The sequence below is a fragment of the Centrocercus urophasianus genome, unplaced genomic scaffold (assembly GCF_019232065.1).
Source record: "Centrocercus urophasianus isolate 14NV4802_14NV808 unplaced genomic scaffold, USGS_Curo_1.0 seq_24, whole genome shotgun sequence".
Classification (NCBI taxonomy): Eukaryota; Metazoa; Chordata; class Aves; order Galliformes; family Phasianidae; genus Centrocercus; species Centrocercus urophasianus.
In genome coordinates this window covers 15,123,927-15,151,609 of record NW_024884800.1, presented here as the reverse complement: position 1 = coordinate 15,151,609, position 27,683 = coordinate 15,123,927, and the positions used below count along the sequence as shown (strand labels likewise).

Genomic DNA, 27,683 nt, shown 5'->3' with positions numbered 1-27,683 from the left:
AAGGTCTAACCTCCTGTAAATCGTTTTCGAGGTTAGACTACACAATCTCCACAGAATCACAGAATTGCATGACTTGGTAGGGACCTCTGAAGACCCCTCAGTCCAACTCCCTCTGCTAAAGCAGCTCCCTACAGCAGGTGGCACAGAAAAGCGTCCAGGCAGTTGAGATATCTCCCAAGGAGGAAACTCCACCACCTCTCTGGGCAGGCCATTCCAGTGCTCTGTCACCCTCACAGTAATGAAATTCTTCCTCTTGTTCTTGCAGAACTTCCTGTTGCATTGCCTCCTACAACTTCCTGTGTTCCAGATTTTGCCTACTGCTCCTTGTTCTATCATTTCCAAACAATCTGTGATTGTGCATCTGAGTTTATCACATATGGTGTAATCCTGCTATCAGACAGCAGAAAAGCCTATTATCATCCATTGAAATGAGAGCTTCATATGCCAAATGCATTAAGGAAAAAAACCCAATTGAATGTAACCAGCAATACTGCACATTCTTTTTGTGGAGATAGCCTTTCTCCTGCAAATCCCCTGCAAAAAATAATAGTTGTATCAGAAACTAGAATTATAAACAGCACTTTTTCTTCCCCCTATTTACACTGACTGTAGTCTGCTTGCTTTGATGAATACCTAGAAAGATTAAAGCATTTTCAAATGAACTGGGAACTGGTATTTCATGCCACTACCCTAAGAGAAGATGCTGGATCTACACACTGTGCACCTGTCCAGGCTCCCACAGTCATCTGGCAGTGGTCAGAATTGCTGATCTTGTTGATACAATGCTGCCTCTCCATCTGAGTGGGTGTATTTTCAGGGTTCAGCTACACCTCAGTAAAAGAATGAGATGAACAAAATGCTCTGTGTGGTTATGGTCAGTTCTTTCCTTCCTCCCTGCTTTGCAAGTGCATCAGGAACACTAGCAACCATTGCTCTTTGAAACTGTAATGCATGATACCATTGCTAGTAATTACCTGGGTGTGAGTAGGTGGAATGTTTCTTCTGCCATAAATTCCCAGCAGAGAATCCTTTGCCAGTGAAATGTTAAATTTCAGGTACACAGGGTGATGGATGGTGATCTGAAAGCGCCAGAATAAGCCGGGTGGGATTGTTTGCATAACTTGTGCTCCAATCTCAACTTCTCCTGTGTCTATGGCCCGTCCCTTCTGAAACACTGATTTTCCAGAAACAAAGAAAGCAATCAGTTACATATTCATAAGGGGGAGAAAATACCACATCAGATATAGTAAATAACGTCTACACTGAGGACATTTCTTTGAAATCACTGTATTTCTCATTCAGCCAGACGAAAAATAGAAATGAACTTGTGTGCAGAATTACCATGATGGGTGTCACAGCATGTTTTCACCTCGGAAATCCTGGAACACTTTACTGACTACAAAAAGGTACCGGTGGCTGCTGCAGGAACCACGGCCTTTGCGTCTGTCTATCAGCTGTGCAAACAGAACCCATTTGACAGAGCGTGGAGAGCACGCAGCAGGACAGCTTCCTCTGGCACGGCGCTCCAGCTACTGCCGGGTGGGCATTGCATAAGCTGCACAAATGGACACCGGCGAACAGAGAAAAGCCATCAAACTGCTAGGTTAGAGCCCAAGCCCGGATTTCTGTTAAGCACCATTCCAGTGATAACCTAGGCCTAGAGAAATAAGGAACAGCTGTTTTTGCTTGGATTTTCTGCACAAAAGCATAGCAGGGGCATAAAGACGGGGACAGGCAATTTAAAGGGAAAACTGGCATCATTTTGTAGAGCCTAACAATAAATCTGCAGACATCTACACTATGCAACTTCACATGTGGGTATGAGAGAGCTGAAATAGAAAGGGAAATGAAATGCATAAGGAAGCCACTGCCAAACTAAAACAGAGCTCACTTGCTTTGCTGGTGTGTATCATCATCTTTGTCTATTTTAGTGCCTGCCTGTGATCAGCATCCTGACATGCTGCAAGCTACACCAGTCCTGCTAACATCTGAGCTAACTCCTGCTAACATCTGAGCTAACTCCTGCTAACATCTGAGCTAACTCCTGCTAGCATCTGAGCTAACTCTACTGAAAGTTTTGCAAAACTCTAAAGCTCATTTGTAAGCTTTCTCTCAAGTAGAAAAAAAAAAGGACAGCATGCTACAATGGAGAGTGAACCAAGAGATCAAATTCAGCAGCCATATCTATTTCTGTGTCATTTCCACATGATTCCAACACTGTGGTGATGGATAAAGAGAAGCAATCAATGTGACTGGAGATTCATTTTTTTTACAATAATGCACAGAAATATAGAATGCAAAATAATGTACATGAAATGATATAAATTGTCCTTGGAAACAAACACAGCAGTAGTGAAGCTAGGGCCAGATTTTTCCTAAACATATTAATAACAAAGATCCTCGGTGGGATCTTCCAATGGATTTAACTTGTGTAGGAAGTACTTAGCATTCTTAATGAATAGAGATTTAATTTACAAGGCAGGAGCAATCCTCAGGGTACTGGATCTTCCAGTTTATGGCTGCTTTGTGTCATGGGAAACAAAAGCACAGCAAGAACGAGGAGCTGACTTTTAACACCTTACTATATAAAAGCATGAATTTTTGAAGCACAGAAATTGTTTGCTAGTACTCTAAAAATATATCTGTTCCTTAATTAACAAGCTAAAAAATTCCCAAATCACTGCTTTAGCAATGTTCAAGGTGAGAATTTTTTTTTTTTCACCTCCTTAGTGAAAAAAGTTGTGTGTGTTGAGTTTTGAGAGGAGATTTAAATGTCTGGTGTAGCTGGGCAAAGAAAGCGAGTCCCTCCCACTCCAGCCCATACATTAGATCCCACTCAGCTGATGTAAATTTAAAAACCTTTTCCCCCATTTCCAGTACTCCAGAGATATTAAATCTTAATGATTCTTTGCAAGCAATTACCCTGGGTTAAGTAAAACACTAAGGAACTTTTTGGTGATATTGACACATGGTAATTAACGTGATTCAATTACAAGATGGTGGAGCACTAAGTAAAAAGTCAAGGATACGGTATCATTTTTGAAGTTAATGGCATTATTGGTCCATGTTCAAGGTCTTTTAAAATACAGTAACTGCCTTTGAGTTTGTTGAAGTGAGGCAGCCTACTTCGTCGTTGAAAATGAAACGCAAAAGGCCTTTACGTAGGGCACAGGCACTCTTTGAGAAAGTATTTTCACTAATTGGTGTTATCAAATTATGCTGAATAGCAGTGAGTGTTGCTAGGCTCAAAGCAACACTTCTCTGAAAAGTCATTCCACGTTCAGATGAAAATGTTGTTTCAGTAACGATTTCATATAATTACAAAAACCCCACACATGTACTTGGATTTACTGCTATTTCTCTGAAAGAAGTGCATGCTGTTGTTGACAATGCTAAAATGAAAAAATCCACGTTATCTTCCACCTACTGAAAGCAGTACCAGCAGCACCCCTACCTTTCCAACACTATTTCTTCAGATAACCACGCAGCATGAGAAGGCGACTGTAAGCACCACATCTGAAATGCATTTTCATATTCACCGAGCCACTGTGCTCTCCTCTATTGAAAAAACAATTTAGCTCTGTTTTTGTGCTTAACTGAATGAAACAGGTATTTGGCCAAACAAATAAGGCAATGAAGATATTCACAGACTATCCTCAAATTCTTTCTTACACTTTCTTGTGAAGTCGTAGGTAAGCTATTAAAATTACAGTGTTGCAATACAATTTCTACACTTGTTCTGAAAGCTTCTTTCTCATACCATTTTCCCCACGACAAAATATCATTCAATTACCTATGTTCAATTCCTAGTACTGCTCCCAGTCTTACAAACTGGTACTAATTCTTCCCCATTCTTCCTAAGCACACTTTTCTCCACAATTCTAAAACAGAAGATAGACTCCTAATCACAGGTTTCTTTTGGCTTCAAGAAAGTAAAGCTCTAAACAGCATGGTGCCAATTATCTTCACAAGAAAGAACCCATATGCTGATTATTACTGATCCTGAAACAATCAATCTCCTTGTACTCTCCTGGTAAATATCAGCATTGATAGGACGCCTGAGATTTTAATCACATTGCTACATATTAAAATGTTAACTCGTAGCCATGGGTCACTGTGTTACAAAATGACTTCTTAAAGAAATCTGACTTGCTGGTTTGTAAATTTGATTTTCATTAGAAAATTAGTTAAATATATGCTTTCAAGGTCTGGTACAGCATCTCGTGCTGTTGCACAGAGTTGGGAAAATAGGGGGTCACAACATCTGATAATATTTATTTATCCTTGTGAAATCACATTAGAGGCTTCAAGGCAAAGTATCAACTTTCTATGGTACACTGTTGAAGTGAGGGCAGTTCCATGTTTCTAGTCCTCCTTTCAAGACATCAGTGTAGAGTATTTGGCACAAGTATTGAGTATGAAATTACTGATACATATTAAAGATGATGGAAAGAGAGAACGATAAGAAGGGAGGAAGGGAGGAAGGGAGGAAGGGAGGAAGGGAGGAAAGGAGAAGGAAACTATCAGAAAGCTGCCAGAGATAGATTATGCACGTCTCAATGCTATGCACTGAGTCCACATTGCTATTTTTGTTTCCTCAAGCGTATAGCCTGGATTGTAGGTTTCCCAAGAGGTGAAAGACAACAAGATGGACAACAGTCTACCTATGTTCAAGACTGACCCCGTAAACTACCAGATAAGCCCTTGGAGAAGTGGCTCTGGTGTTACAGCTCTCCACACTTCAGTGTTCTCTGAGAATTGTGGCATTAGGATCACTTGAGACAAGGGGCTGTTATTTGTTTATTTAAACTACTACGTTTTGTTCCCTATTGACTCATTTGAGTCTCCTCTATTATCAAATATCTAATTTCTAGGATCATGCTTTGATGTTTTTCCTATATCTTCTCCTCTGGAAGCCAAACACTTTGGATGGGTTTTTATTAAATCTGCAATATATTGGCAAAGTGATTTAATGCACTTTAGAAGAACTATTTGAGACATCTTAGACATTTTCCATGGTGCACCAGGAAAAAATACAAAAGTGTATAGAACGTTTACTGTAATTCACTGTCAATCCATTCTAAGAGAAGAAATAATGGATAACAATATTATTGCGCCCTCATATATATTTCTGCTGCTCATTTATCTACCACGATCTCTATCCAGCTGTGCCACATTGATTTGTAAGACTACTGATGTGAGATGCAATCTTCCTTCTGGACAGAATGGTACAAACCCTGCCCCACCTTGTCTCATATTTAGAATCATTTATCTAACCTTGCAGACACAGAATCAAATCATTGCTCCGCTATAAATGCTGGAAATTCTGGAAATCTCCCACACTGCAGAACTCTCAGTACAGTTTTACTTTCCTTCTAACAACTGAAAGACTAGGGTTAATCTTCTATTTCTATTCATTTTTCTCTGATATAATCCATCTGATTTAACAACTTTTTCTGAGTATTTTAAAAAGCAATGAGAGCAATATCTGCTTCTTAGAGTCAGAAAACATCATCTTACTGTATTATGTAGTGGTCAATGGAAAATATGGGTCAGGGTTTCTAGCTAATACTGGGGTAGGTGAGCTAACAACACTGAATTAGAGACTTGAGAAAAAGGAATGATGCAACCTCTCAACAGCTCTGCTCTATTTTACATTGCTGGCTGCACAGTCAACCCCTTCCCCGTGCCAGCTCTGGCACTTCTCTGCCCCTTCAGAACAGCTGGTTCAGCCTCTAAAATGGCTATACAAGACTATTCGCCATACCACCAAAGCTATTTTCTGCCAACACAGTATGCTGAGATGCATCACTCATGCCCAAGACAATTACTGCAGTAGGCATGGGGCTGCAGAGAGCAGTGCTGTGGGTCCATCTCCCCGCTGCCAAATTGGCTCGGGCATTTTGTGAAACCCCAGGAGGTTCCTGCATGCTGATTCAGTATGACTGGTTAAGGCAGGATGTGGCAGGATGTGACAGGATGCTGTATTTTAGTTTATGCCTTCAAGAACCGGATGCCTCTAAAAGCATTAGGATTCCTGCCCTTCTGCAAATTCTGAACTGTCAGCACAAAGATTTTCGCGTGGCTCAGACTGGCTTTGGTCTTCAAGACATGGGCACGGCAACGAGCCCTCAGCACAGTGAGGGGATGTGGCAAATGTACTCTCACCTTCCCTCTCTAACAACAGAAGCCAGGCCCTCTAACCTCTCACAAAAGAAAGACAATTACTTTGCTATTCAACATTACCTCCTTAATGACTTGGGTCAGCTGCTAATTTCAGTGAGAGTTCTGATAAAGCAAACAATCAGGGTGTGGGATTCTGACATCTGTTTTAAAATTGTTCCAGAGAAGCTAGAACCGGACTTCAAAACATTGCCAAATTGCAGAAAATATGGAACCTGAAGCATAGAAATATTTAAAAATTCCTCACCTGTCTGTCTGCACCTTCGCACATACCTTTTTTTTCTGTTTTATCAGAAACTTTTCCTCCGATCGGTGAGAAAGTAGTATCCGTGGATTCTGCTCCCTTATTTCCTTTGCTAACTCCATTTTCATACAGCTGCCCTTCAACAGGCTGTAGCTGCCAGGTTAAACCGAACAAGTGTACTGCTGCAAAAAAAATGAAGACCAATTAATTGATGTCTAAGCTACAGCACCTTCAGTCACATAAAGAAAGAATGCTATGACCCAGTTTCTGCAAAGTCAAGTATTATTTAGTTCTGTTAGCAGTAAATCAGAATTTCGAGGGTTCTAATGAGCAATTTACTACTTTACCTTAAAACTCAACGTTTAATTAGTTTCCACACTTTCTTTTGGAGATCAGCCAGGTCAAGGTGATGAATTTCTACAGCAATTAATGGAAGGAAATACTTGCAATTAAAAGGATAACAGTTGAATGCCTTAAATATTGTGTGACAGATTCTAATGCTTCTTCAGTGCTGTCCCACTGCCTTCAGATGTCACAGTTTGTTGGATTAAAGCACAGCCACCAAGTCAAACTTTCCAACCCATCTCTAACTGAAACTTGTGCCCACCATATTCTCAGACCTTTTTAATTAGATCAGTTTAAGCACTAGTAAAATAGCTGACTTCATCAATTTGCCCTAGAATTATACTGCAGATAAAATAAGCCAGGCTTTGGATAAAAAATATATACAATGTTATGTTGTAACACATTAATGGAAATATGCTTTTATTTATGTACGCACTGGGAAATCTATAATTCTTTTATGAATTTATCTCCATTCATAGCGTCTGCTTACTCCTTTTTGGCAACAAAGTCATTCATTTTTTTTCTGCTTTCTTCTCTGTTCTTTCTAATTTTAGGTACAGAAGAATGGTAGGTGAATTAAAGAAAACACACAACAAGAGAGGACCTTATTTTAAGCATACTATGATAGTAATGCAGTCATTTGAGACAATTACCTTGGTCTTACTGAGACAGGCAAATTCTTCCAAAGAAGACATTGCCTTAGCATTGAAGTTACTCAGCAGGGAGCACTGATGACCCACTAAAATATGGATTGAAGATACCCCCCACAGAGGAGCTGAAATCATCACAAAAGGAGCAAAACTTGAGAAACAGGTCCTTTAGCCACATGCAGCATTTTGCACTAAGTTCTGCCCACAGTGGGTGCCTAAAAAGGCACCATATCTTCCTTTCCTGAATTAGTTAGGAACCTCAGAGGCTCTCAAGAGAATTGAGGAGGTTCTAGAATGAGGCCTTGCTTTTGGAAAATACATCGTTTTCTCTGTATTGGATATGTTTTAAGAGAAAAAGAAATCTCACTATAGGAAACTTATCTATTTTCTACACATTTGCTCACGTCTCCCTTGCCTACTTCAAAGTTAGACTACACAGCAAAAACCCCATGCCTTCAATGAGTTCCTGGCAAGGGTTTGCCAAAACTACAACAGGAAAGCAGAAGTGTCAGTCTACAATCATTAATTTCAGATCTGTGTGCTCAGGGATCACCCAGCACAGATACATGATTTGAATTAAGCAAATGACAGCACTTCTATCAAATCAAGGAGGTGACACAGCCGAAGTACAAGCAATGTTTATATTTTATGTTGGCTTCAAGTTGAGTGACCCAATTCTCACTGAATTCCAAAACCGCTGCACTAGCACCAAGTCTGGGCTCTGAAAACACAGCTGAAAATTCCCACTCTCCAGAAGAAGCGCTGGAGGCTTTCCCCACTGTGCTAGTGGAGACATCTCCAACCTGAGACCTGCTGGACTGCTTCATATTGCATGGATTTGAAACTACCAAGGTACTGTGCTTTCACTTTGAAAAGGGTCTTGCAGTCAGATCACATAGACCTAAGCTCTGATCCTTCAGCTTATTAATGCAAGACAGATTACTTCTACTTACAGAAGGTACAATAAAAATCAGTGTGCCTTGATATCTCCAGAGCACTGGCTCCTGGCTTGAGCTTCAGGGCATTATTATGATTTAAAGAGTTAATAACAAGAGAAAGGAACAAAGTGCAATGGGACTGGTAACTAATGCATGTACATTTCTTTATCCTAATGAAAATAATTATATGAGCACTTGAAACAGATCAACACCAGATGCAAAACATAACTGCATACATCAATAAGTTTTTAGTGGCTATACAATCATGAACATAGCCTAGTTGCTTTCTTATGCTATTTCCATTGTTGCTATTATTCATTTCCTAAGACAGTATTTGCATGTGCTGCAGAGGGTACATCACTGAAGCAAGTACTGAATATGTAATACATATTTTTCCTTACTGTATATCTTTTCCAGATAACACACACTATGCATTCATTTTGTCATCCATTTGCACCAATTCAAAGAGTTTGCTTGCTCAGTCTTCCCTTCAGGCTGGGAAGTGCTGTTGTTTTTATAGTTTGTGCCAAAGCTTGGCAAGCTAGCAAAACTGTTTGTATGCATGTTTGACAGTCTGTTTCCTTCCTGAGAAACGCCAACTGCATTGTAGAGATGATGGTCTCTGCCAGCATCGGACTCTTGAATTCTACTCTGTGGGAGATCACATGTGATGCTGGTAGTGCAACTTCATGTTAAAGAACATTCCAGTCTAAACATTTGAACTGCTATGAAAATAAGATCCACCTGAATTAAACTAAATGATTGTCACTGCAGAAAATTGCTCATCTTGCAATCTTTAAGTAAACCTGAGTTTCATTACATCAGCTATCAAGTTGGTATGTATACAAACTACTGCTCTTGTCAGATTACCTTTGGATTCCAGCATGACTCTAGCAACAAACAGACCACATACCACAGAGAGGCACTCATTCTTAGGGTCACTTTGTTCAGAAGCTAACTGCAGGGACTTAGCAGACACAGAGCTTTGTCTTCCCTTTATCTTTGCTGTGATACTTTTATGTAAATGTAATTTATACAAAACCTCTGTTTCCTGCAACATATGTGCATCATATTAAAAATACGCAGGTATTTTACCAAATAAGATTAAGTAACATTTTCAAATCTTTCTCACAAATCTCTTCAGAAGTAGGCATATACAGAATTCCATTAAAACACTCAAACTTTTCTTTTGAGTCATTCTCTCTGATTTTTCCAGCAGATCTCTTGCTTTTACTGTTTCTGCTTTACAAGGAGAAGCACAGACAGTGATATGGAATTGAACAGTGGGACAGAACATTATTTCCACAGTGAAAATCCATCTGTAAGATGCTCAGCTGTAGGACCCATGTGCAGTACACAAGTATAAGGGTTCACTCCACAGACCAAGCATCTGTCCAGTGCAGGATTGGGCTGAGTAGAGCAGGGATGTTTGTCTTCTGATGAAGATATCTGCTCTGTCCTCAAGATTTAGTCTTCCAGACTGATGTTTATTTAAACAAGCCATAACTACAGCATTTTTGAGGGTGTGTTCTGACTAAGCATCGAAAACCATCATTAGAACTAAAGATGCATTAGTTTACATAAGTCAAGCTCCTTAAATATACAGCCCTGAAGGTATGATGACTACATTGATACTATACGAAACACAAAAATAACTTTGGCTCTGGCCACTTAGCATTTCAGAAAAATTCCACCATCAGATACCCTGTATTTTGCATCACTTAGAATACCTCAGTTACCAGTGGGGTGCCTAAGGCCATTGGTGGATGCTACAGTTTCAAGCAAAACCAAAGACTATGAGGTAAGTGGATGTTACTGTCATGGTTTCATTACAGCTTCTTAGGAGCCTCAGTATTCTTCACAGCTACAACAATCCTTCTTAAAGCTACCAAGGATTGCAGTGAGTCACTGGGAGAATCAATCCAAGATGTCCCCTCACTGGGGTCTAAACTAAGCCTCTTGTCCAAAAACAGTGCCAGACTGTCACTGCTGGCAGCAACCACGCTTCTCTACCTGGCATTCTTCAACATCCAGCTTGCTTTCTGTCTCCTAGATTCTTCCATCTCACTTCAAATCTCATCTGAAAAGACATTCTTTTTTGGGTTGCTTGAACTTCCAGTATATTCACTCCTCTAACATGACACTATCACTTGACGCTATGTAATTTATGAGCTCCATTCTGCCACAAGCAAAGTCGTACGTTGCTCTCACTGAGGTGACTTGGAGGGAGGCAAATATAAATGAAGGCAAATTCTGACTCTCTTTACATAATGTTTGGAGATAGAGCTTATGCAATGGATGCCAGCATACCTGTATTTTATTGAACAGTCCTGTTTAATTCAAAGTTTGAGATAAAATTGCAGTATAACAGAGGAAGTGTGTCTTTTTGTTTACAACATACATTATGGATGGCAGTCCAGATGCTAAATTTAGAGGCTTCTCTGTTCAATGAAGTTGAAGAGAAGAGAGGATACCACGCGAACATGGTGAAACTAAGCTTCTTCCTCAGGCACCCAGCCCTGGCTGGACCGCATGGCAGAGCTGCTCAGGGGCATTTAAGTGACCTGTCCTGAATACAGAGGATTCTACCTGCAGTGCGGAGCTTTTCTTGACTAATTTATTGTGCTTCTTCGCTAAAAAGTAATTTTTAGATATAAAATAGATCTCTTGCAAGAAGAAGATAAATTAAAGACCTATACCTTCTAACCTACCTATAATTTTCCTTCCTAGAACAAGGACACAAAAGGATAATATAGCTGTATGCCATCTAAGGAATTTTCTCTATCTAGAGGCAGATCTCTGGTTACTTAATTGCTTAAAAAGAGCTGAACTGGGCCAAAACTGTGGCACAGACATATATATATATTCTAAACTGTTATTTAATGAATTCAAATAGAATTGCTCAGGTTGGAAAAGACCTTAAAGATCATCGACTCCAACCACAATCTAACCATGCTACCCTAACTCTAACAACCCTCTGACAGATCATGTCCCCGTGCACCACATACAAACAGTTGTTAAACACATCCAGGGATGGTGACTCAACCACCTTCGTGGGGAGCCCATTGCAGTGCTTAACAACTCTTTCTGTAAAGAAGTTTTTCCTGATATCCAACCTAAACCTCTCCTGGCTCAACTTGAGGCCATTTCCCCTCGTCCTGTCACCAGTGAGAACAACCCCACTCTTGCTGTAAACACCTTTCAAGTACTGGAAGAGAGCAGTAAGGTCTCCCCTCAGTCTCCTCTTCCCCAGACTGAACAGCCCCAGATCCTTTAGTCTCTCCTCATAGGACACATCCTCCAGGCCCTTCACCAGCCTCGTTGCTCTTCTTTGGACCTGCTCCAGCACCTCCATGTCCTTTCTGTACTGCGGTGCCCCAAACTGAACACAGCACTGGAGGTGAGGCCTCACCAGTGCCGAGTGCAGGGCAGGATGACTTCCCTGGTCCTGCTCACCACAGCATTCCTGATCCAAGCCAGGATGCCATTGGCCTTCTTGGCCACCTGGGCACACGGCTGGCTCATCTTCAGCCCACTGCCCATCAGCACACCAAGGTTCCCCTAGCTTGGTGTTATTTGCAAACTTACTGAGGGTGCACTCAGTCCCCTTGTTAAGATCATGAATAAAGATGTTAATTAGAGACTGCCCCAGTGCTGAGCCCTGGGGGACACCGCTCATGACCGGCCGCTAACTGGATTTAACTCCATTCACCACAACTCTCTGGGCCCGGCCACCCAGCCGTGTTTCACCCAGCGGCGTGTACGGCCATCCAAACCGTGGGCAGCCAGCTTCTCCATGTGGATTACTTCACACTACTGTAATTCAAACCAGTTGGGCTCTATTTGGAACCAAAGCTTGGGGTTTTACGTCTGATGTAAATAAGCAAGTTACATTTAAACAAAATCAACTGATATTTCCAGATAAAGTAACTGAGTCTTTGCAATTCTGCAGCATATTTAAGTAAATATTCACAAATATACCATTTTTTTTTTCTTCAGAACTCACTTTGTAAACTGGATTAAACCACCATCTGCTATGAAGCCAATGATCTAATTTAATTTATTCTTATCTACCTTCTGTGTAAGCACAGCTTGTCAACTCCTCTGCTACACGTTTGGCAGAATATGAATAGGAGCCTTGGCTGCAGTGCAAAACAGGCTCTCCGTAGTGAAGAGATGTCAGAAAAGTCCTGTGCAATAAGTACTTATCAGTCCCCAAGACAAACTTCAGAGGACAAAAATCCTGCATACGTGAAGTCTCTCCAAATTGCTGACCTCCACTAAGGGCTTTTGTTTAGCTTTCTGCTCTGTTTCCAGTTATTCTGGAAAATCTCAGTAGATCATCCCCCTGAAGCCTAGTCTTCAGAAGAGCTGTAGTAGAAAGTATCTCAGCAGCTGACTACTCTTTCTGCACCTGCTCTGACCGAGTGCCAGAAAAGTACTTATTTTCTGTAACTGCGAGCAAGTTCCGCTTATAAAACTGGATTTCACTGTGGCATGAAGCCACATGGTGCATCAGTTCTCCAACTGCAGCTGGGCACTGTAAAGGTGGATTGATGTGAAAATACCTGAATATAATATATAAAAGTCAGAATCAGGGTTCTGATATTTTGGCCTACATGAGAGAAGTTCTTTTGCAAGTTCACTCTGTAACTAAAATGCTAGTGTCATTCTGCTCTGAACAAATTTGAAAATTTGAGACTGTTAATATCATTTTGAACCAAAGAAATGCCATTTCAGAACACAAGGGTTTTTCCACACAGTTGCTCTGTTCGTCCTATCTCAGGCATTCTCCTCATTCTCAAGCAGCCTTCTCTTCATCCACAACATATTTCTACACCTGAGAACAAGAACACCCCCCCTCACCTACAATCCTCCTACTCAGAGATGTAATGACCATCCTGGCTTCACTTTTCATTACTAAACCATCCATTAGTCTTAGGAACAAACAAAACCTAATCTTAGACAATAGTACAATGCTGTCAGGCTTACTCCTCAGTGCACTTGAAGATTTGTGACAATATCAAGCTCATCAGCAGGATGCAGGCTCAGAGAGAGCAGAGGCCATGGTTTCCAGCTGCAAAACCCTGATGGACCTGTCTCAGCCAGAGTAATCTCACTGATGAGTTCAGAAGCATTACAACGTTGCACATCTGTATCATGGCTTTTTCTTAGACCTGAAGCATCCAGCAGCATGGAAAATACCACGGCATGTTTCAATGTAAAATCAGCACATTAGCCCCTTGACCCTTTCCTGCAGAGTTTCTAGCCCCCACCTTTTTGTATTGCATAAAGGTATGCAACCAATATAATCAGTTGAGGGATGAATATCCTTAAAATTTGGTCTAGCCTTTCCCAGTCCTGAAGCCATCACTCTGCCTCGTAGAGTGCAAGAAGTGGTAGGTAACAACAACAAACACAGAGGTTTTAATTTCCTCACCCTCTGTATGAATATAATTTAAGACCCAACACACATCAGAGATAATATCACGAAGAATAGGGACAACTTCACATTCATACTTGAGAATTCATTTGTATATAAAATAGTCATTTTGAAGTCAGGGATGGTTACATCTAAGTACATGGGATCCAATTTTCAGAGGCACAGAACATTTGCATCTCCTGCTGAAATCAATGGGAACCGTAGGAGTTCAGCACCTTTAATCAATAGGACCAATGATTTGCAAGTCCAAATCATCTGCTGATAAAAACGGAAGGTGTCGTGGAAGAAAATTCCTATTTAATAATGGGCTAAAAATAACTGACTAGGTAGGTGATCAGGCACATCATAAATATTGTATTGCCTTTAAAAAAAGAAAAGGCAGGGTACTGAAAACTACAGAAAAATAGTGCCATTATTATTCTATCTCTTGCATTTGCCTTGTACACTTTTAAATGTTGCTTGCTTTTCTTCTTTCATTAATGATGGCTGCTTAGGCTTTTATTACAATGAGATTGAAAAAAGAGGGTATTTAGTACATCACCTGAAAAAGGTAACATATTTTACACGTTTATACCAACACAGACCAATAGATGAACAGAGAGACTATTAACTGCATTGAATCACACAGAGATGGTCTCATTTTTCATTTGATAATTAGGAATCTATTTATAGCCTTTGGCCACTAATATGTGCACAGTTTGCTAGCTCTCACCTTACTTACCAAATCTGAAGGCTATTTGAAAAGTACTTCCCAATGTTATTAAAGAAAACTCAGTTTTCTTTCCCACCCTTTCGAATGTGCCATCTGCAGAAGTACCTGAGCCCACCCCAGTGACACGCATCCAGCTCTGCTGATTGAAACAGCTGATGGTGGAGAAATTGGTGTGAGTGCACTGAAGTTGTCAACATGTATGAAATTACAGGAGAAAAAATTAAAGCACAATGCTTTATTCTACTGAATAAATATATGTAATTCAAGACGTTCACAGAGACCAAACGCTGCTGTACGAAATAGGCATTTTTTGCAGTAACTATTATGGCTTTAAAACTTATCTGTGGAAATTATTCCTGCTGAAGTGACAATGTTTTTCACTCGATGCACTAAATATTCTGCTTAAAATTTTTCAATAAATCAGTTGTTGTACAACTGTTTTTGGGGTTCTATACATAATTTTCTTACTGCCCATGTAGCAGACAGATTTATCTCAGCAAGGTCCAAGTAATAAGAACACTGATTTACAGGGCACCAAGGGAATCAGAGAGATTTGTTTTTCCAAACTGACCAGTACTTCAAAAGAGAGGAAATGCAGAAGTATTTGCTTTCAGGTGAAGTTTCTCTTTTGAGCCTCACTGATAATGGGGAAAGGTTGAAAAATAGAAAAGTATTTCAATACTTTATCTTTCAAATGGAAAGAAATCACAGCTCAGAGCACGTTGGTCTGCACAGGTCTCAGATCTTCACAACTACAAGAACTACTTGCACATTTTTGGTCTGGAAGAAGCACTGGATTTTCCAGGACTTTGGGAACATCCCAACTCGAGGCTGAGATCTGAGTTTGGTTTTGACAGTAACATGTAGCTCTGGCATCTAATGGTAGTGCGAGGTATTGAAGAAAGCACATTTAAGTTGATAAGGGGAAGAAAAACCTTAATCTTAAATTTTGATCTACCTTCAATTGGCTTGAAATTGCAGATCATTATAGTTTAGTGCAGATCATACCATAAAACATAATGTTGAAAATAAATTTGCCTTGCTTTTCCAGTACCAACCATGGAGTTGATCCCAGGTATGTCTGACTCTGAGTTTACCGTGAGTTCTGCTGCACAATTTGGCTCCAAGTCTTCAGCCACTGCTTGGCCCTAACTCCCTCTGACTTGAAGGAAACCCTTTCCAGAGCAAGGACTCAGGGAGCCAACGCAGTGTTAAGCATGGTGAGCAAAGAGTAGATACCTGCTGCAGTGAAATCTAACCACACAGGTTACATGCTGTCTGATTCCATACATCCACTTATTCTCATATAAAACACTCACATTTAAATTCTTAACGTGGAATGCAAAATATGAAAGCCTACATAGCAACTGAACTTTGAAATCAGTTCATATGCTGGTATCCATATCTAATCAAATGGAAAGAATTAAGGGCAGATCACAAATGCATTTAAATGTACCAACCAGAAATGGGCAGCAGAATATTAATTTGGAATAAACAAGCTAACTGCCAAATTTACAGGAAAAAACTTATGCAACTGAAAAAAAAATCTGGTGAAAATAAGAGAAAATAATGGCATTTTGGAAAATCTTTTAAGTTAGAATTTCTGGTTCATTGAATTTCTGGTCTTCCAGGCTGCAAAATGTAGAAAGCCGGGTTTCTGCTGTAAATATGCCACGGTTTTTAACCTTAATTCCAACTCATGTTTTCCTAATTACATTTTTATGTCTAAAATATATCTAGAAATACTGATCATTTATATGCAATTCAAAGGTACATTAATTTTACCCAGTTCTGCCTAAATCAAGAAAACATACTTGTATGTTACAATCTTAAGAGAAAGACATGTCTACAGGCAGCTCGTATAGAGTTTTTAACATCCTAGTGATATTGAGCACTTACAGCCTTCTCAGACCAATGATTTACAGCAGAACATCTCAAGAAAGTTAAAAACTATTCAGTGGCAGAGACTGAAATCTAAGCAGGGATGAAACACAGAGTGCTTCAGATAAAACAGAAGCAGTGTTGGTGAGATATATATGTAGCAAGCAGATGAGGCTGCAAAAATTATACAGCCAGTCCTAACTGAGGGCATATGCTCAGCAGCTGTTATGTAAATCTGCAATTAATGTAGCTTACTAGATCCTCAGGTGCTTTCAAATAATCATACACCAGAAACGATCAAATCTGCTTTCCCATCTGCATTAGATCAGGATGTCAGAAAAAAATCCCTCGCCATGAGCAGCTCACCAACAACAAGAACTTTGTCACCATGGGACAAAAGATACAATGGGAAACGGAAGTGACTGGAATTTTCATCATCATCATTTTCATCATGGAAGCTTATGGATGGAATGCAGAAAACCAATGGCTGCTTTTCTGCATGGAGCTGCATCTCAGTATCTGTACCACTTTTACCAAGTATCAGCTTCTGGGCAAACTCAGAATTGTTCCCACTCACACCACAAGACAGTGGGGATACTCTGGCTTCTGCTCACCTTGAAACATTTGATAAAATGAACCTTTTATAACATTTTCAATTCAGACTGAAAGAACATTACAGTTGGTGTTCAGCCAAAATGCCATACAGTAAGGAAAACATTTTTCTCTCATGTATGGCTTTAATCACACAGACTCGAAGCCCACCTTCAAAAAATAAACAAGGAAGGAGTTTCTAGCTACAGTGATAAATGCTGCCAATCTATCATGCCAACAAAATTGCAAAATTAGTTACTTACCAAAAATGAGTTTGAAATTAAGTACTTGTACTTCAATCTATGTCACATTGTTCTCAAACATAAAGACAGAAATACATTCTAGAAAATATGTAGAAATTATGGTTTAAAACACTACATCATTTTAGAGCTAGTTGCAAGGTTAGTCAGTGAAATGAGTATTAAAGGGAAAATAGGAAAGATTTAAACAGATCAGATTGAAGAAACGAAATATGATAGCAAACCAAAATACTGTTTAGAGTTACAGATAGCTGTTCAGAACAAACATTTAAGAGAAACAATGTTGTAAGCCTTCATATGAAAATCAGATGTTTAAGAAAAATATCACAGCAATTAAAATCAGTAGGAGTCCTCTGTTGGTATAAATATGTCATCCTGAGTAGTATTTATTTCTGTATTAGGCAGCATCGAGGTTAACAATGCAATAAGTTAACGAGAATTCTGTGTTCAACCTCTGGCCAACCTGGGATTTTGCTCGCCAGAATTCGCAAAGCATCCCACGGCAAACATTATTAGTAAAACACAATTTGTAGAGTAATTCAGAGTAAAAGCAGGCATGACAGCAGAGCAGAAAAGGTACAAACAACTCAGCATAGAAAAGAAAGAGAGGCTTACCGATAACATAGGCCAGCAACAACGCCAGCGTAACCGTAATGGCAGTAGCACTCAGAGCAGTGCACTTCCAGTTGCAACACCTGTAAGGTTTGCTAAAAGTGAAGGCAGGTCTAGAAAAGGTATTTCTAGGAAGAGGCCTAGGAGGTGGAGAGTAAACAGTATTGGATGTTAAAGGATAGTTCTGACTGGCTGCACTGAAGATTGCTGAAGACCCCGATCCATGTTTAAATAGGAAATGCCTACAAAAAGAAGACAAAGAACCACATTGTAAAAACCAGTTTGTGCTGCAAGGAGCAAAAGGCACTATTAAGCATCGCATGATAAATAGTGCATATATCTACAGAAAACACAAAAGTCAGGAAAAGATATAGTTGAACATTCTCTGCTCTAGAAGCATATATGACTTTGTAACCACACAGCAAGATTTCCAGCAGCTTTTCAACAAAAACAAGATGAACACCTCCTAAGCTGCCGGCACAGAGCAGTGTAGGGATGGGGCAGCCTGAGGTGCCAGCCCTGTGCTGCTGGCACAGCCGTGCCTGGGATGCAGACTTGGCCTGCAGCATCTGCTCTGCATGCAGACACACAGCCAGCTGCGCTCATCTCCCCAGGAGCCCCAGGAAAAGAAAGGGAAAAGCCATCCCCGCTTTGAGTATTTGTTTTTATTGTGGATTCTCTCCAAAATACATCCTTTAAAAAAAAAAAAAAAAAAGGAAAAGTAGTAAGAGTCTACTTAGTAGAAAATCAAAAGTACAATAAATTTTGAAAGTCTTTCGCCTGTAAGTACGATTTCTCTAGTATTCTTAACTGAGCTATTCTGAGAGCAGTTTTTCATCAAACGTTTTTGCTTATTATGGTGATTCTCATCATGCTAAGAACGAATTCATTTGGAGACCAATTTCAGCGAAGGCTGCAGGGCTGATTGACTTCAAGACAAAATAGGGAGCATCTACATTAGCACAAAAAACAAGGTACAGAAGTGGGCCGCGCAGCATGGAGGCCGGTGCAGAAATACAGAGTGGCTTCCTGCAGGAAGGTGGATGGCATTCAGAGCTCTCCAAGGGGATTAGGAAAGAATGTTTAATTTGAAACAATAACTCAGAGTGCTGTGCACTCTGAAATTGTGGTAGAACGGGACAAAATCAGGACTGATCACACCAAATATTCCTTTGAAAACACCAATGTTCTTTGTCTCTCATTCCTTATATGAGCGATTAAACATCTTGAGTGCACTCTTTTCTGACGGAGGCACACCTAGGTCTCCTGCCATTCCCTCAGCTGCTTCAGGTGTGTGTTATCTCAGCTTTCTGCCCCAAGCAGAGGTGTGAAGTGAAGAGGTGGTGATGTGACACAGCTGGCATAACAAGGACTTCCCCTGAGGTGCTGCTTCAGCCTGGGTCTCTGTATCCCTTCTGTATACCCAGGTACTGCGACTTGTGTGTGCCAGAACTGAAGGACTAGCATCAGGCACTGGATGTCTGCAAGTCAGAAGCCCCAGGCACATTCTCAGCTTCAGACAGTTGACCAGCACTGGGCTGGTACAGAGTCTTCCCAGTGCTACATCCACAGTGTGAAGTGCACGGGATCAAACACTCGAGAGTATGAAATATAATTATATTGTGACATTTGAGTTCAAGAATATTGTAAATACTTGTTCCTGAAAAGGTAATTGCTAAAAAGGTGTAATGAGTATGGTATTATGTATCTCCATTGTAACATTTTGAAAGAAAGGTTATGGTTCTCCAAAATGGCAGTTTGTACTGGTAAAAAGCCCATTGCTCAGGCAATTCCACAAAAAAAAGAAAGCAAACAAGGATAGTGGCCAGCTTGCACTCACAGTGCCTGTATGTTATGATTCCTGTGACAAACCACAAGCAGGAAATTTTGTGTTACTGACACTGAGTACCAGTCATTCTTGCATCATACTTATTGCACAAGTAAGTGGCACTCAACCAACAAAAGGACAACTGAACTTTATGGAGCACAGCATCCAGAAGTTATACAAAGTTGACTCTAATTTCCTTTCCTTTCTGTAGTTGTAGATATATATTCTATGGCCCTTATTTGATAGATGGGAATGCTCTGAACATGGTAATGCTATCTATACTGAGTATGTGAGTTCAAAAACTCTAAATTCAAATATAGGAATATAATAAATTCCAAGAAATAACACCACTGTCTGCAGGACTATATATTCTGTTTTGCTCCTATCAGATCGTCAGAATACAGTTGGTTATTTTGGTTTCAGTGCTTCATCGTCACACATGGAGGCTTCTGCAAGTACATGAGGTCTTACTTTTTAGTCAGCACTTACAAGATACATAATCACTTGGACTTGCAGTGGATAAGAACATTGCAGCAAAATTCAAAAGTCCTAGTGATCTTCTAGGGAGGTGACTAATCAAATAAAGTAAGAAATGTGTTATTATACCAGCATGTACATATATTATACATACACGTATGTACATAGCAACATGCACAAAGATTACATATATTAATCAGTTAACAGTAATTCAATTGCCTTACATTATTAATAAATAACCTAAGGAGACCCACTTATGTGATATTTTTTCCCTTCAATTTTTTGGGAAATTACTGCAAAATGGTCTGATATTGGCAGCACTGATTGACCTTTAAGGTGCACAGCCAAAAGGTGTCAGAGGTAAAGGGAAAGAGATGCTGAACCAGAAGTTATGAAGTTATTAAGTTATTACTACTCCTAATAGACTTGCAATCAATAGGCAGGAATATTTTCATTCTTTTGCACAAGGATTTAAAAATGTGGCTTCACAGCCTAGTGGTAAAATACTAGCATGCAGATGGGTTTCTTTAATAGCAGAAGTACAGACAGATGCTGGATCCAGCTCATAGCCTTGTAGACAGATGACTACACTGACACAGAGGAGAATTTACATAGCTCTAACTTGTTCAAATAAAATTGAGATCATGGTGAATAAGAGAGCTACCAGTGAAATAATGTCGAGAAAATGTTAAAAATCACAATTGTTTATGCATTTCATATTTTTTGAGAGAGTTTATTGAATGCCCAAAGACACTTCGACAGAATTTGAAAAACACTGGTGGCACAAAGACAGATTTCCAAAGCTAGACTGCAACTACGTTCTCATAAACTCAGATGACTCCTCATCTGTCTAAGCACATTGCTGCTCCCAAAGGTTGTTAAGACACGCTAAAGCTGTTGCTATCAATTCCATAAAATCAGGCTCCCTCTGAGGAGCAAAATAATAAAAACTGCAGTTCAAAAGTTTATATGCAGCTTGGCATGAGCCTTACTATTCGATCAGAGAGAAAAGGTAAAGCTTTTTTATTTTTTTTTTTTAACTTGACTGAAAACAAATAAAAATAAATCAGAGAATTTAAAGAACATATTACATTATCATTTGTTTTAAGTGGGGGAAGTTCTAAAGCATTCACAAAAACATCAAAAACTTTCAAAACCAAGAAGATAATATCCTCAACAAGACGAGGAATAAGAGGAACAAGACATAATCTGCACCCATTCACGAAGTCAAGTTACTTCACAATCACCATGCCAGTTCACCTATCTGTCCACTTGTTCATCTCTCCAAAAATAAAGCATCCAATCCTTGGACTCTTTCAATCAAAAATAACAGGAGGAAAAAGATTCTATCGAACTCGTAACTTCAACTGGAGCCAATGCTCCAATGAGCAACTGTCTGCAAACTCAGTTCTTCGCTGTTGTGGTTCCCCAAGCAGGACAGGCTGATTTAGACACCAGAAGAAGTACAAGGGGAATTTTTCAGAGGCGTAGCTGTCAATACATAAGAACAATTCTGATTTTTGCCGAAATGAAAATATATGCAAAGTTGGTATCAAAAGGGACTGGAACTGAAACAGCTGCCCTTTTAATTTACTTGGGCAAATCCCAAACAAACCCATTACTACCTGGCTCTTCTAGAAAAGTGTTTCCTGTGGCACTGGAAAGAAGCAGAAACTTGCTCTTTACTCATTTTCTATCTATTCTATTCCTTGTCAGAAATGGAAGAGGAAAAAAAGAGGAAACTTCTAAACTTACATGATGATCAGAATATGGACATCTGTTTGTAAGTCACTCCTTTATCTCCCATATTTAGCAAAGAGTTTAGTATAAAGATGTGACAGATATGGTATGGGAGGTATATAGTATAATAACAACGCATTTACTTAACACAGAAAGATACACTAATCATCCTGTCTTCTTTAAAATCAACCCAGCAAAACAGTATGGGAATTATATGATATGACTTATAGAAAAAATCTGACCCATAATTTTATCCGGTGCAGTGGTATGCCTGTTTTGCCTCTCTGCGTACAAGGACTGAAAGAAACAAAATGCCTGAGTCAAAGAAGAGGGAAATGGCCATGAACAGTATTTATCTAATTTATTTTAATCATTCTAATTTTATGTGTACAATTGAAATACCTTTAAATCTCAGTAGGACAGCAGAAATTTGTCATTGGGAGTACAACTGCTCTGTTAAGATTTCCTCTTTGAGCAGGGCTTGGTTTTCAATCATTGACGTTTCCCTTTATTCACCACTGTTTACTTGGTGTTTGAAAACCTTGCCCTGTGACTCTGGATGCTAAAAGATGTAAAGTCTGTGTCCCTTACTTAGCACTTCAGCACAGCCAACAGAAGTGACACGGTGCTGACTCACTTGCCTGTTGTTGCTGTAGGCGAGTCAGCTCAGCAAAGCATGTGATGAGACTTTGAAGTCCTTGGAAGAAATCTGGGACAATAATTATATAAATACAGGATTTATAAACACACATTTGCATCTTTTCTGTAAAGAATAGTATGCAATATTTGCAGAGTACTTTGAAACCATGAAGTGAGAAGGATAAATATATTAATATCGTATTTTTTTCCTTTATAATCTGTGGTTAAAAGTATGACGTAGACCAAAAGAAAAGAACATGACATAACTAAAGTAGACAGGCAGCCATGGTTCTCTTTGCCATGAATTTCCTCCTGTGAGTATTCATGCATGTTCCAGCTGAATTTATTACTACATCTATGCTCAAACTTCTGTACGGTCAAAAGCCAAGGTGTAAATCTAAAGTGACAAATGATACTATCAGCACTTCTTACTTGATGAGATGTGTATCATATTTCCTATGGAAAGTATTATCTAGTTATCCAAAACAGATTTCCTAGAAGTAGCAAGCTAGGGAATAGATACACATTTTAGGGCAATAACATTCCACATACCTATGTTTCTTTCACAAATAAAATGATAGGCTGTTCTGCAGATCTGTGACTCTCTCTGCTGCGCAGTGTCTGTTCTCCAAATCAGCACAGACCTGCTGTATTAATCTGGAATTCTTTTTCTCCTTCCAGATTTACACTCTAGTCTCTTTCTGCTTTTGTAAATGAAAATACTATGTTTTATAGAAAGATAACAGGTGCTCTTGCTTATTGGTGGCCATAAAATAGCAACGTAACTTTACTTTTATTTATTACTTCATCTCCTCTTCCATTATTCAAAATAATGAGCAAACACTATATGCAGCATGACAGCCTAAGTTACTACATTAAGGCAGCATAAAACCACTTACACATGCATATACAATCATCTTGTTCCAGGGAAATCTAAACCACAGCTTTTCCCAAATAAGCCTTACAGAGAGTACATGAGCAATCGCCTCATTGACTGAAGTGACTGGGTCTCAAATTTTTCAAAAGAAGGACCCTCAAGTGCCAGAGCTGCTGACATTAAAATTGTAATTCACTGTAGCTGACAAATGTTTACATTTTTATTTCTGTAAAGAATGGTTTCATTCGTGCATTATTAAAGTTAAGGTCATATTTACAGCTTTTATTTTCAGTTCATTGTCATATTTACTCTTTTCAATTCGTCTTTTACAGTTTAGAAGCCTTAATTTTTTTTAGATCTTCTGCATGGTGAAAACACACAGGAGTTGGACTGGATTTAAACCCCTTGCCACGTGTTGGTTTTTAATACGATCAGTCTCTCGACAGCTTAGATTTATTGTTTAATTAAGTAGAAGACAACAAATTACAAGAGAAATGTCAAAATAGCAAATACCAAAGAATGTTGGAAGGATCATAAATGAAGCTCCCTGCATTTATATTTTTGGAATAACCATGAGGACGGCCATTTAACCAGGGGAAGGCTCCATTCACAAACAGGTTCCTAATGAATTGCACTGCTCAAATGATTGCTTGGAGGTTTATGATCACCAACACCTGCATGCTTCTGGACCTATAAAAGCCATTCTGTTCACTATGCAAAACTTGAACTGGGAAACAAAGTAGGCACAGAATTACTTCCTGTATCTCCTCACTGGGGGCTGGATTCACAGGTTGCTCAAACAAGAGACCAAGGAGAAATAAAAAATTTTCAAGAGCTCACTCTAAAATGTTTGTGTACTCCTATGTATGCATTTTTCTGTAGTTATTTCTGCTTTTAGCAGTACTACAGCCTGAACAGAAAGTGAGTATGTACAGATTTCTGCGGTTTGAAAGGCTATCAATGCATTTTTGAAGAGCAAGAATAACTATGAGTTTGATTAAAAAAGAACAAGGAAAAACCACAGCACTGAATTCTCCCTTGCTAAGTGATAGTTGCTAAGACCCCCCCTGCTCTAAAATGCATCACAAACAAGATGACCTTTGTAGGAAAACAGAAACCCAGAGCCTCAAACTTGCACCTCACATAAATACATGATAAAAAAAGAATGATACCACCTACATGAGGAGCTCAATAAACTCTCAAAACGTCACCGTTCAGAGTCACAATCAAACCTGAGAACTCTGAAGTACTGCTGAATACTAAGGCAAAATCACAACTGCCTTGAACCCCAAATACTTCTCCTAATATTCTAGTATTTCTAAGTTTTATATGAATTAATGATAATTGAATCACAGGTTCATGGTCTGGTACCTTACTGTCCCTTTAGAGGAGCTATTACCGCGGTGATAAGATTGCTTAAATTAAGCTGTCTTTTTCACAGTGCTTGGCTCATTGCCAGTGCATTGAAGGGAGATTTCAGTCCATTCAGCACAGCATTAACCTTACTGCCAACACTGCTAAATAGGTTATAGGAACTAGAAAAAAATTGGGTTTAAAAAAGGATGGGACAAGCAAATATGTAAAATACTAACGCACAATACAGGAGTAAAAATGAGCACACTGAAACAAAATTAAAATGAAGTAATTCTTGATATGGAGACAGAAAAAAAAATTCAAATCCTTAGGCAATTTAAATGTAAAACTTTACCCAAAATAAGCATGTTTATCTATGGAGGGGGGTGTGCAATATACTATAGGGAACATCAGGAATAATTTAAGCTAATAATACATATCTGATGTTTTCTCTTCTTATTTTGAAATTTAACTGAACTGAAAATTTAAAAAAAAGAAAAAAATAAGTAAAAATGAGATATTTATGGAAACAAACACTAAGCCAACTAACAGGGCATGGAGGAAATGAAAAACACTGCGCTGAATTGTCAGGATTTAATACAAATTCCATAAAAAGCAGTAAGCTATGTTCAGATGGCGCTGTCAGAGATAATGACAATGTAAATCATAAGATTTGAAACATTAGAGCAAAGTGTCCATGAAACTTGAAAAAAACAATTATTTTATCGGAAAGGAAGAGAACAGGCAATAGGTTGTGAGTACTTATTCTAGGGGAGTAGAAGAAATCAATTTATCTATGAGCCCAATAATGTTATCCTGAAGAAGAGAATCAATGTTTCCTGTGTTTTCATGTGGTGTGAAAAGTCTTTTCAGTCTTTTTCTCATAATACTTATAAATTAGTTTTTTGTGTGACAGAATGAAATTACTGCATGTTCATAAGACATTTTAATAATGAATAAGTTGTTTTTCCAATTGTGTGCAGGTGCACAGGCAGAGTCTGCACGTGCATTTGAAGGCTGCACAATGGTCAGCCGGCACAGTGAGCTGCTGTAAGTTCTGCAGCTACAGTACAGTTTGTCTCCAGTTTCTTCATCTGCAGCTACTCTATGACTTGTACCTGAAAGATTTAAGGCCTTCCTAATTCCTGCATTCACTTTGGTTGCTTAGAGTCAGACCCACCAGGAGGGCAAAGAATTTGGCAGTGGCAGAGCTCTGGACTGCTCTTGGCTTTGCCAAAGGTTGCACAAGCCATTGCTCTGCTCCTTTATAAACAGTTGGGCCAGTAAGCTGGGTGCTGCTAAGAACGTTTTGTGGATCAGCCCACAAAACTGAGTTTCAGAATTGCCCTTTTAAATAAAACATATAACCAAGTTTTAGGCTACAGAAAGCTTCCTTGAACACATATCACAGTAAATGTCTTTACTACAGGCTCTTCCAGCCTGAAGTAGGTTTCAAAGACCAACTGCATAGGAGTACAACTCTAATAATAGAATCATAGAATAACAGAATATCTTGGGTTGAAAGGGACCATAAGGATCATTGAGTTCCAACCACCCTGCCACAGGCAGAGCCACCACTGGCACTAGACCAGGCTGCCCACTGCCAACTTGGTCTTGAACATCTCCAGGGGCAGGGCATCCACAGCCTCTCTGGGCAGCTGTTCCAGCACCTCAGCACTCTCTGTAAAGAACTTTCCCCTGACATCCCATCTAAACCTTCCCTCTTTGAGCTTAAAACCATTCCCCCTTGTCCTGTCACTATCTAGCTGAGTAAACAGTTGATTCCCCTCCCATTTATAATCCTCTTTTAAATACTGGAAGGCTGCAATGAGGTCTCCTTGCAGCCTTCTCCAGGCTGAACAAGCCCCATCAGAGTATGTTCAACATTTTCAGAACTACAGGATTTTCTTTTCCATAAATATGGCACATTATGAGCAGCCTCATAAACTTGCCTCATTTCTGAGTATGCAGAGTGACCAGGATTTCGAGTCACACGATTAGGTTTAGGGAATCTTTTTCTGTCTGAAAAATCTCTAATACTACGTGGCTGTAGCTAAACCATGCAAACACATGTGCTGTTTATGGATTAACAGGAGATACGGTTGAATAGAAAAGCTGAACATGTGCATTCTGATTTCCGCCCAGTTATTACAGCAGGGAATAAATTACTGTCTCTAAATCTTCTTTTTGATTGCAAATGTTCCAAATTAGAAAAAAAAAAAATCTACTTAGATGTATTAGTATGCACATATTAGGTAGATTCTGCACTATTAAAGACTTAGCACAGAAATGCAGCCGCCATTGACATGCTGCCCTTTATTTTACAGGATTATTTTTAATGGACAGATAAACATCAATGCTGGAGGAAGGCAAGAGAACCCAGATATTAGGCCAATATTTTTATTCAATTCTGGCTGAATCACTGTCTGTTAAAGACAGGAAAAAACAAGCTGCTATCTTTTCTTTTTCTCTAAAGCTGTGCTGCATACTACAGCCTTCTGAGAAGCAGTGACCACAGATGTTCTTTATTACAATGCTGCCCTACTATGTCACTTGTTCTCACACCAACTGCAGATACACCTTGGTGAACAGCCTTGCCAATTCTCCTTTCAGTCACCTTGAGGAGAGGCTGCAGCCAGCTAACAGAGGGTGCACAGAACAGCTGAAACAACCACTAGAGGTCAGGAATGTGGGAAATTCCCAGAGGGAGTGAATTGCCAAAGGGGAGCCAGCAGCATGGATTCCAGTCTGAATCCCTAGTCCACTGCACAGCCCTTTCATCACTATCCAGTTATAGAGATTTTAGCTTTAAATAGGTACCTAGAAATTACACTAGAAAATACACCTCATAAAAAGTATGAAATCTGGAAAACTTAAAAAAAAAAAAAAAAAAAAAAAAAAAAAAAGGAA

The 27,683-nt window shown here is 39.4% G+C and overlaps 1 protein-coding gene across 4 annotated transcripts in view; it reads right to left on the bottom strand.

The window, feature by feature from the left end:
- Positions 1-27,683, bottom strand: part of TENM1 (teneurin transmembrane protein 1) — a 227,757-nt gene that overhangs the window by 115,629 nt on the left and 84,445 nt on the right. For 3 of the 4 annotated variants that reach the window (XM_042825108.1, XM_042825109.1, XM_042825111.1), the window contains 3 exons: positions 17,863-18,101; positions 6,457-6,609; positions 975-1,174 (listed from right to left, as the gene is read on the bottom strand). In XM_042825108.1, the coding sequence (XP_042681042.1) occupies positions 975-1,174; positions 6,457-6,609; positions 17,863-18,101 (592 nt within the window). The remainder of the gene's footprint in view (positions 1-974; positions 1,175-6,456; positions 6,610-17,862; positions 18,102-27,683) is intronic. The other variant, XM_042825110.1, reaches the window with a different exon arrangement.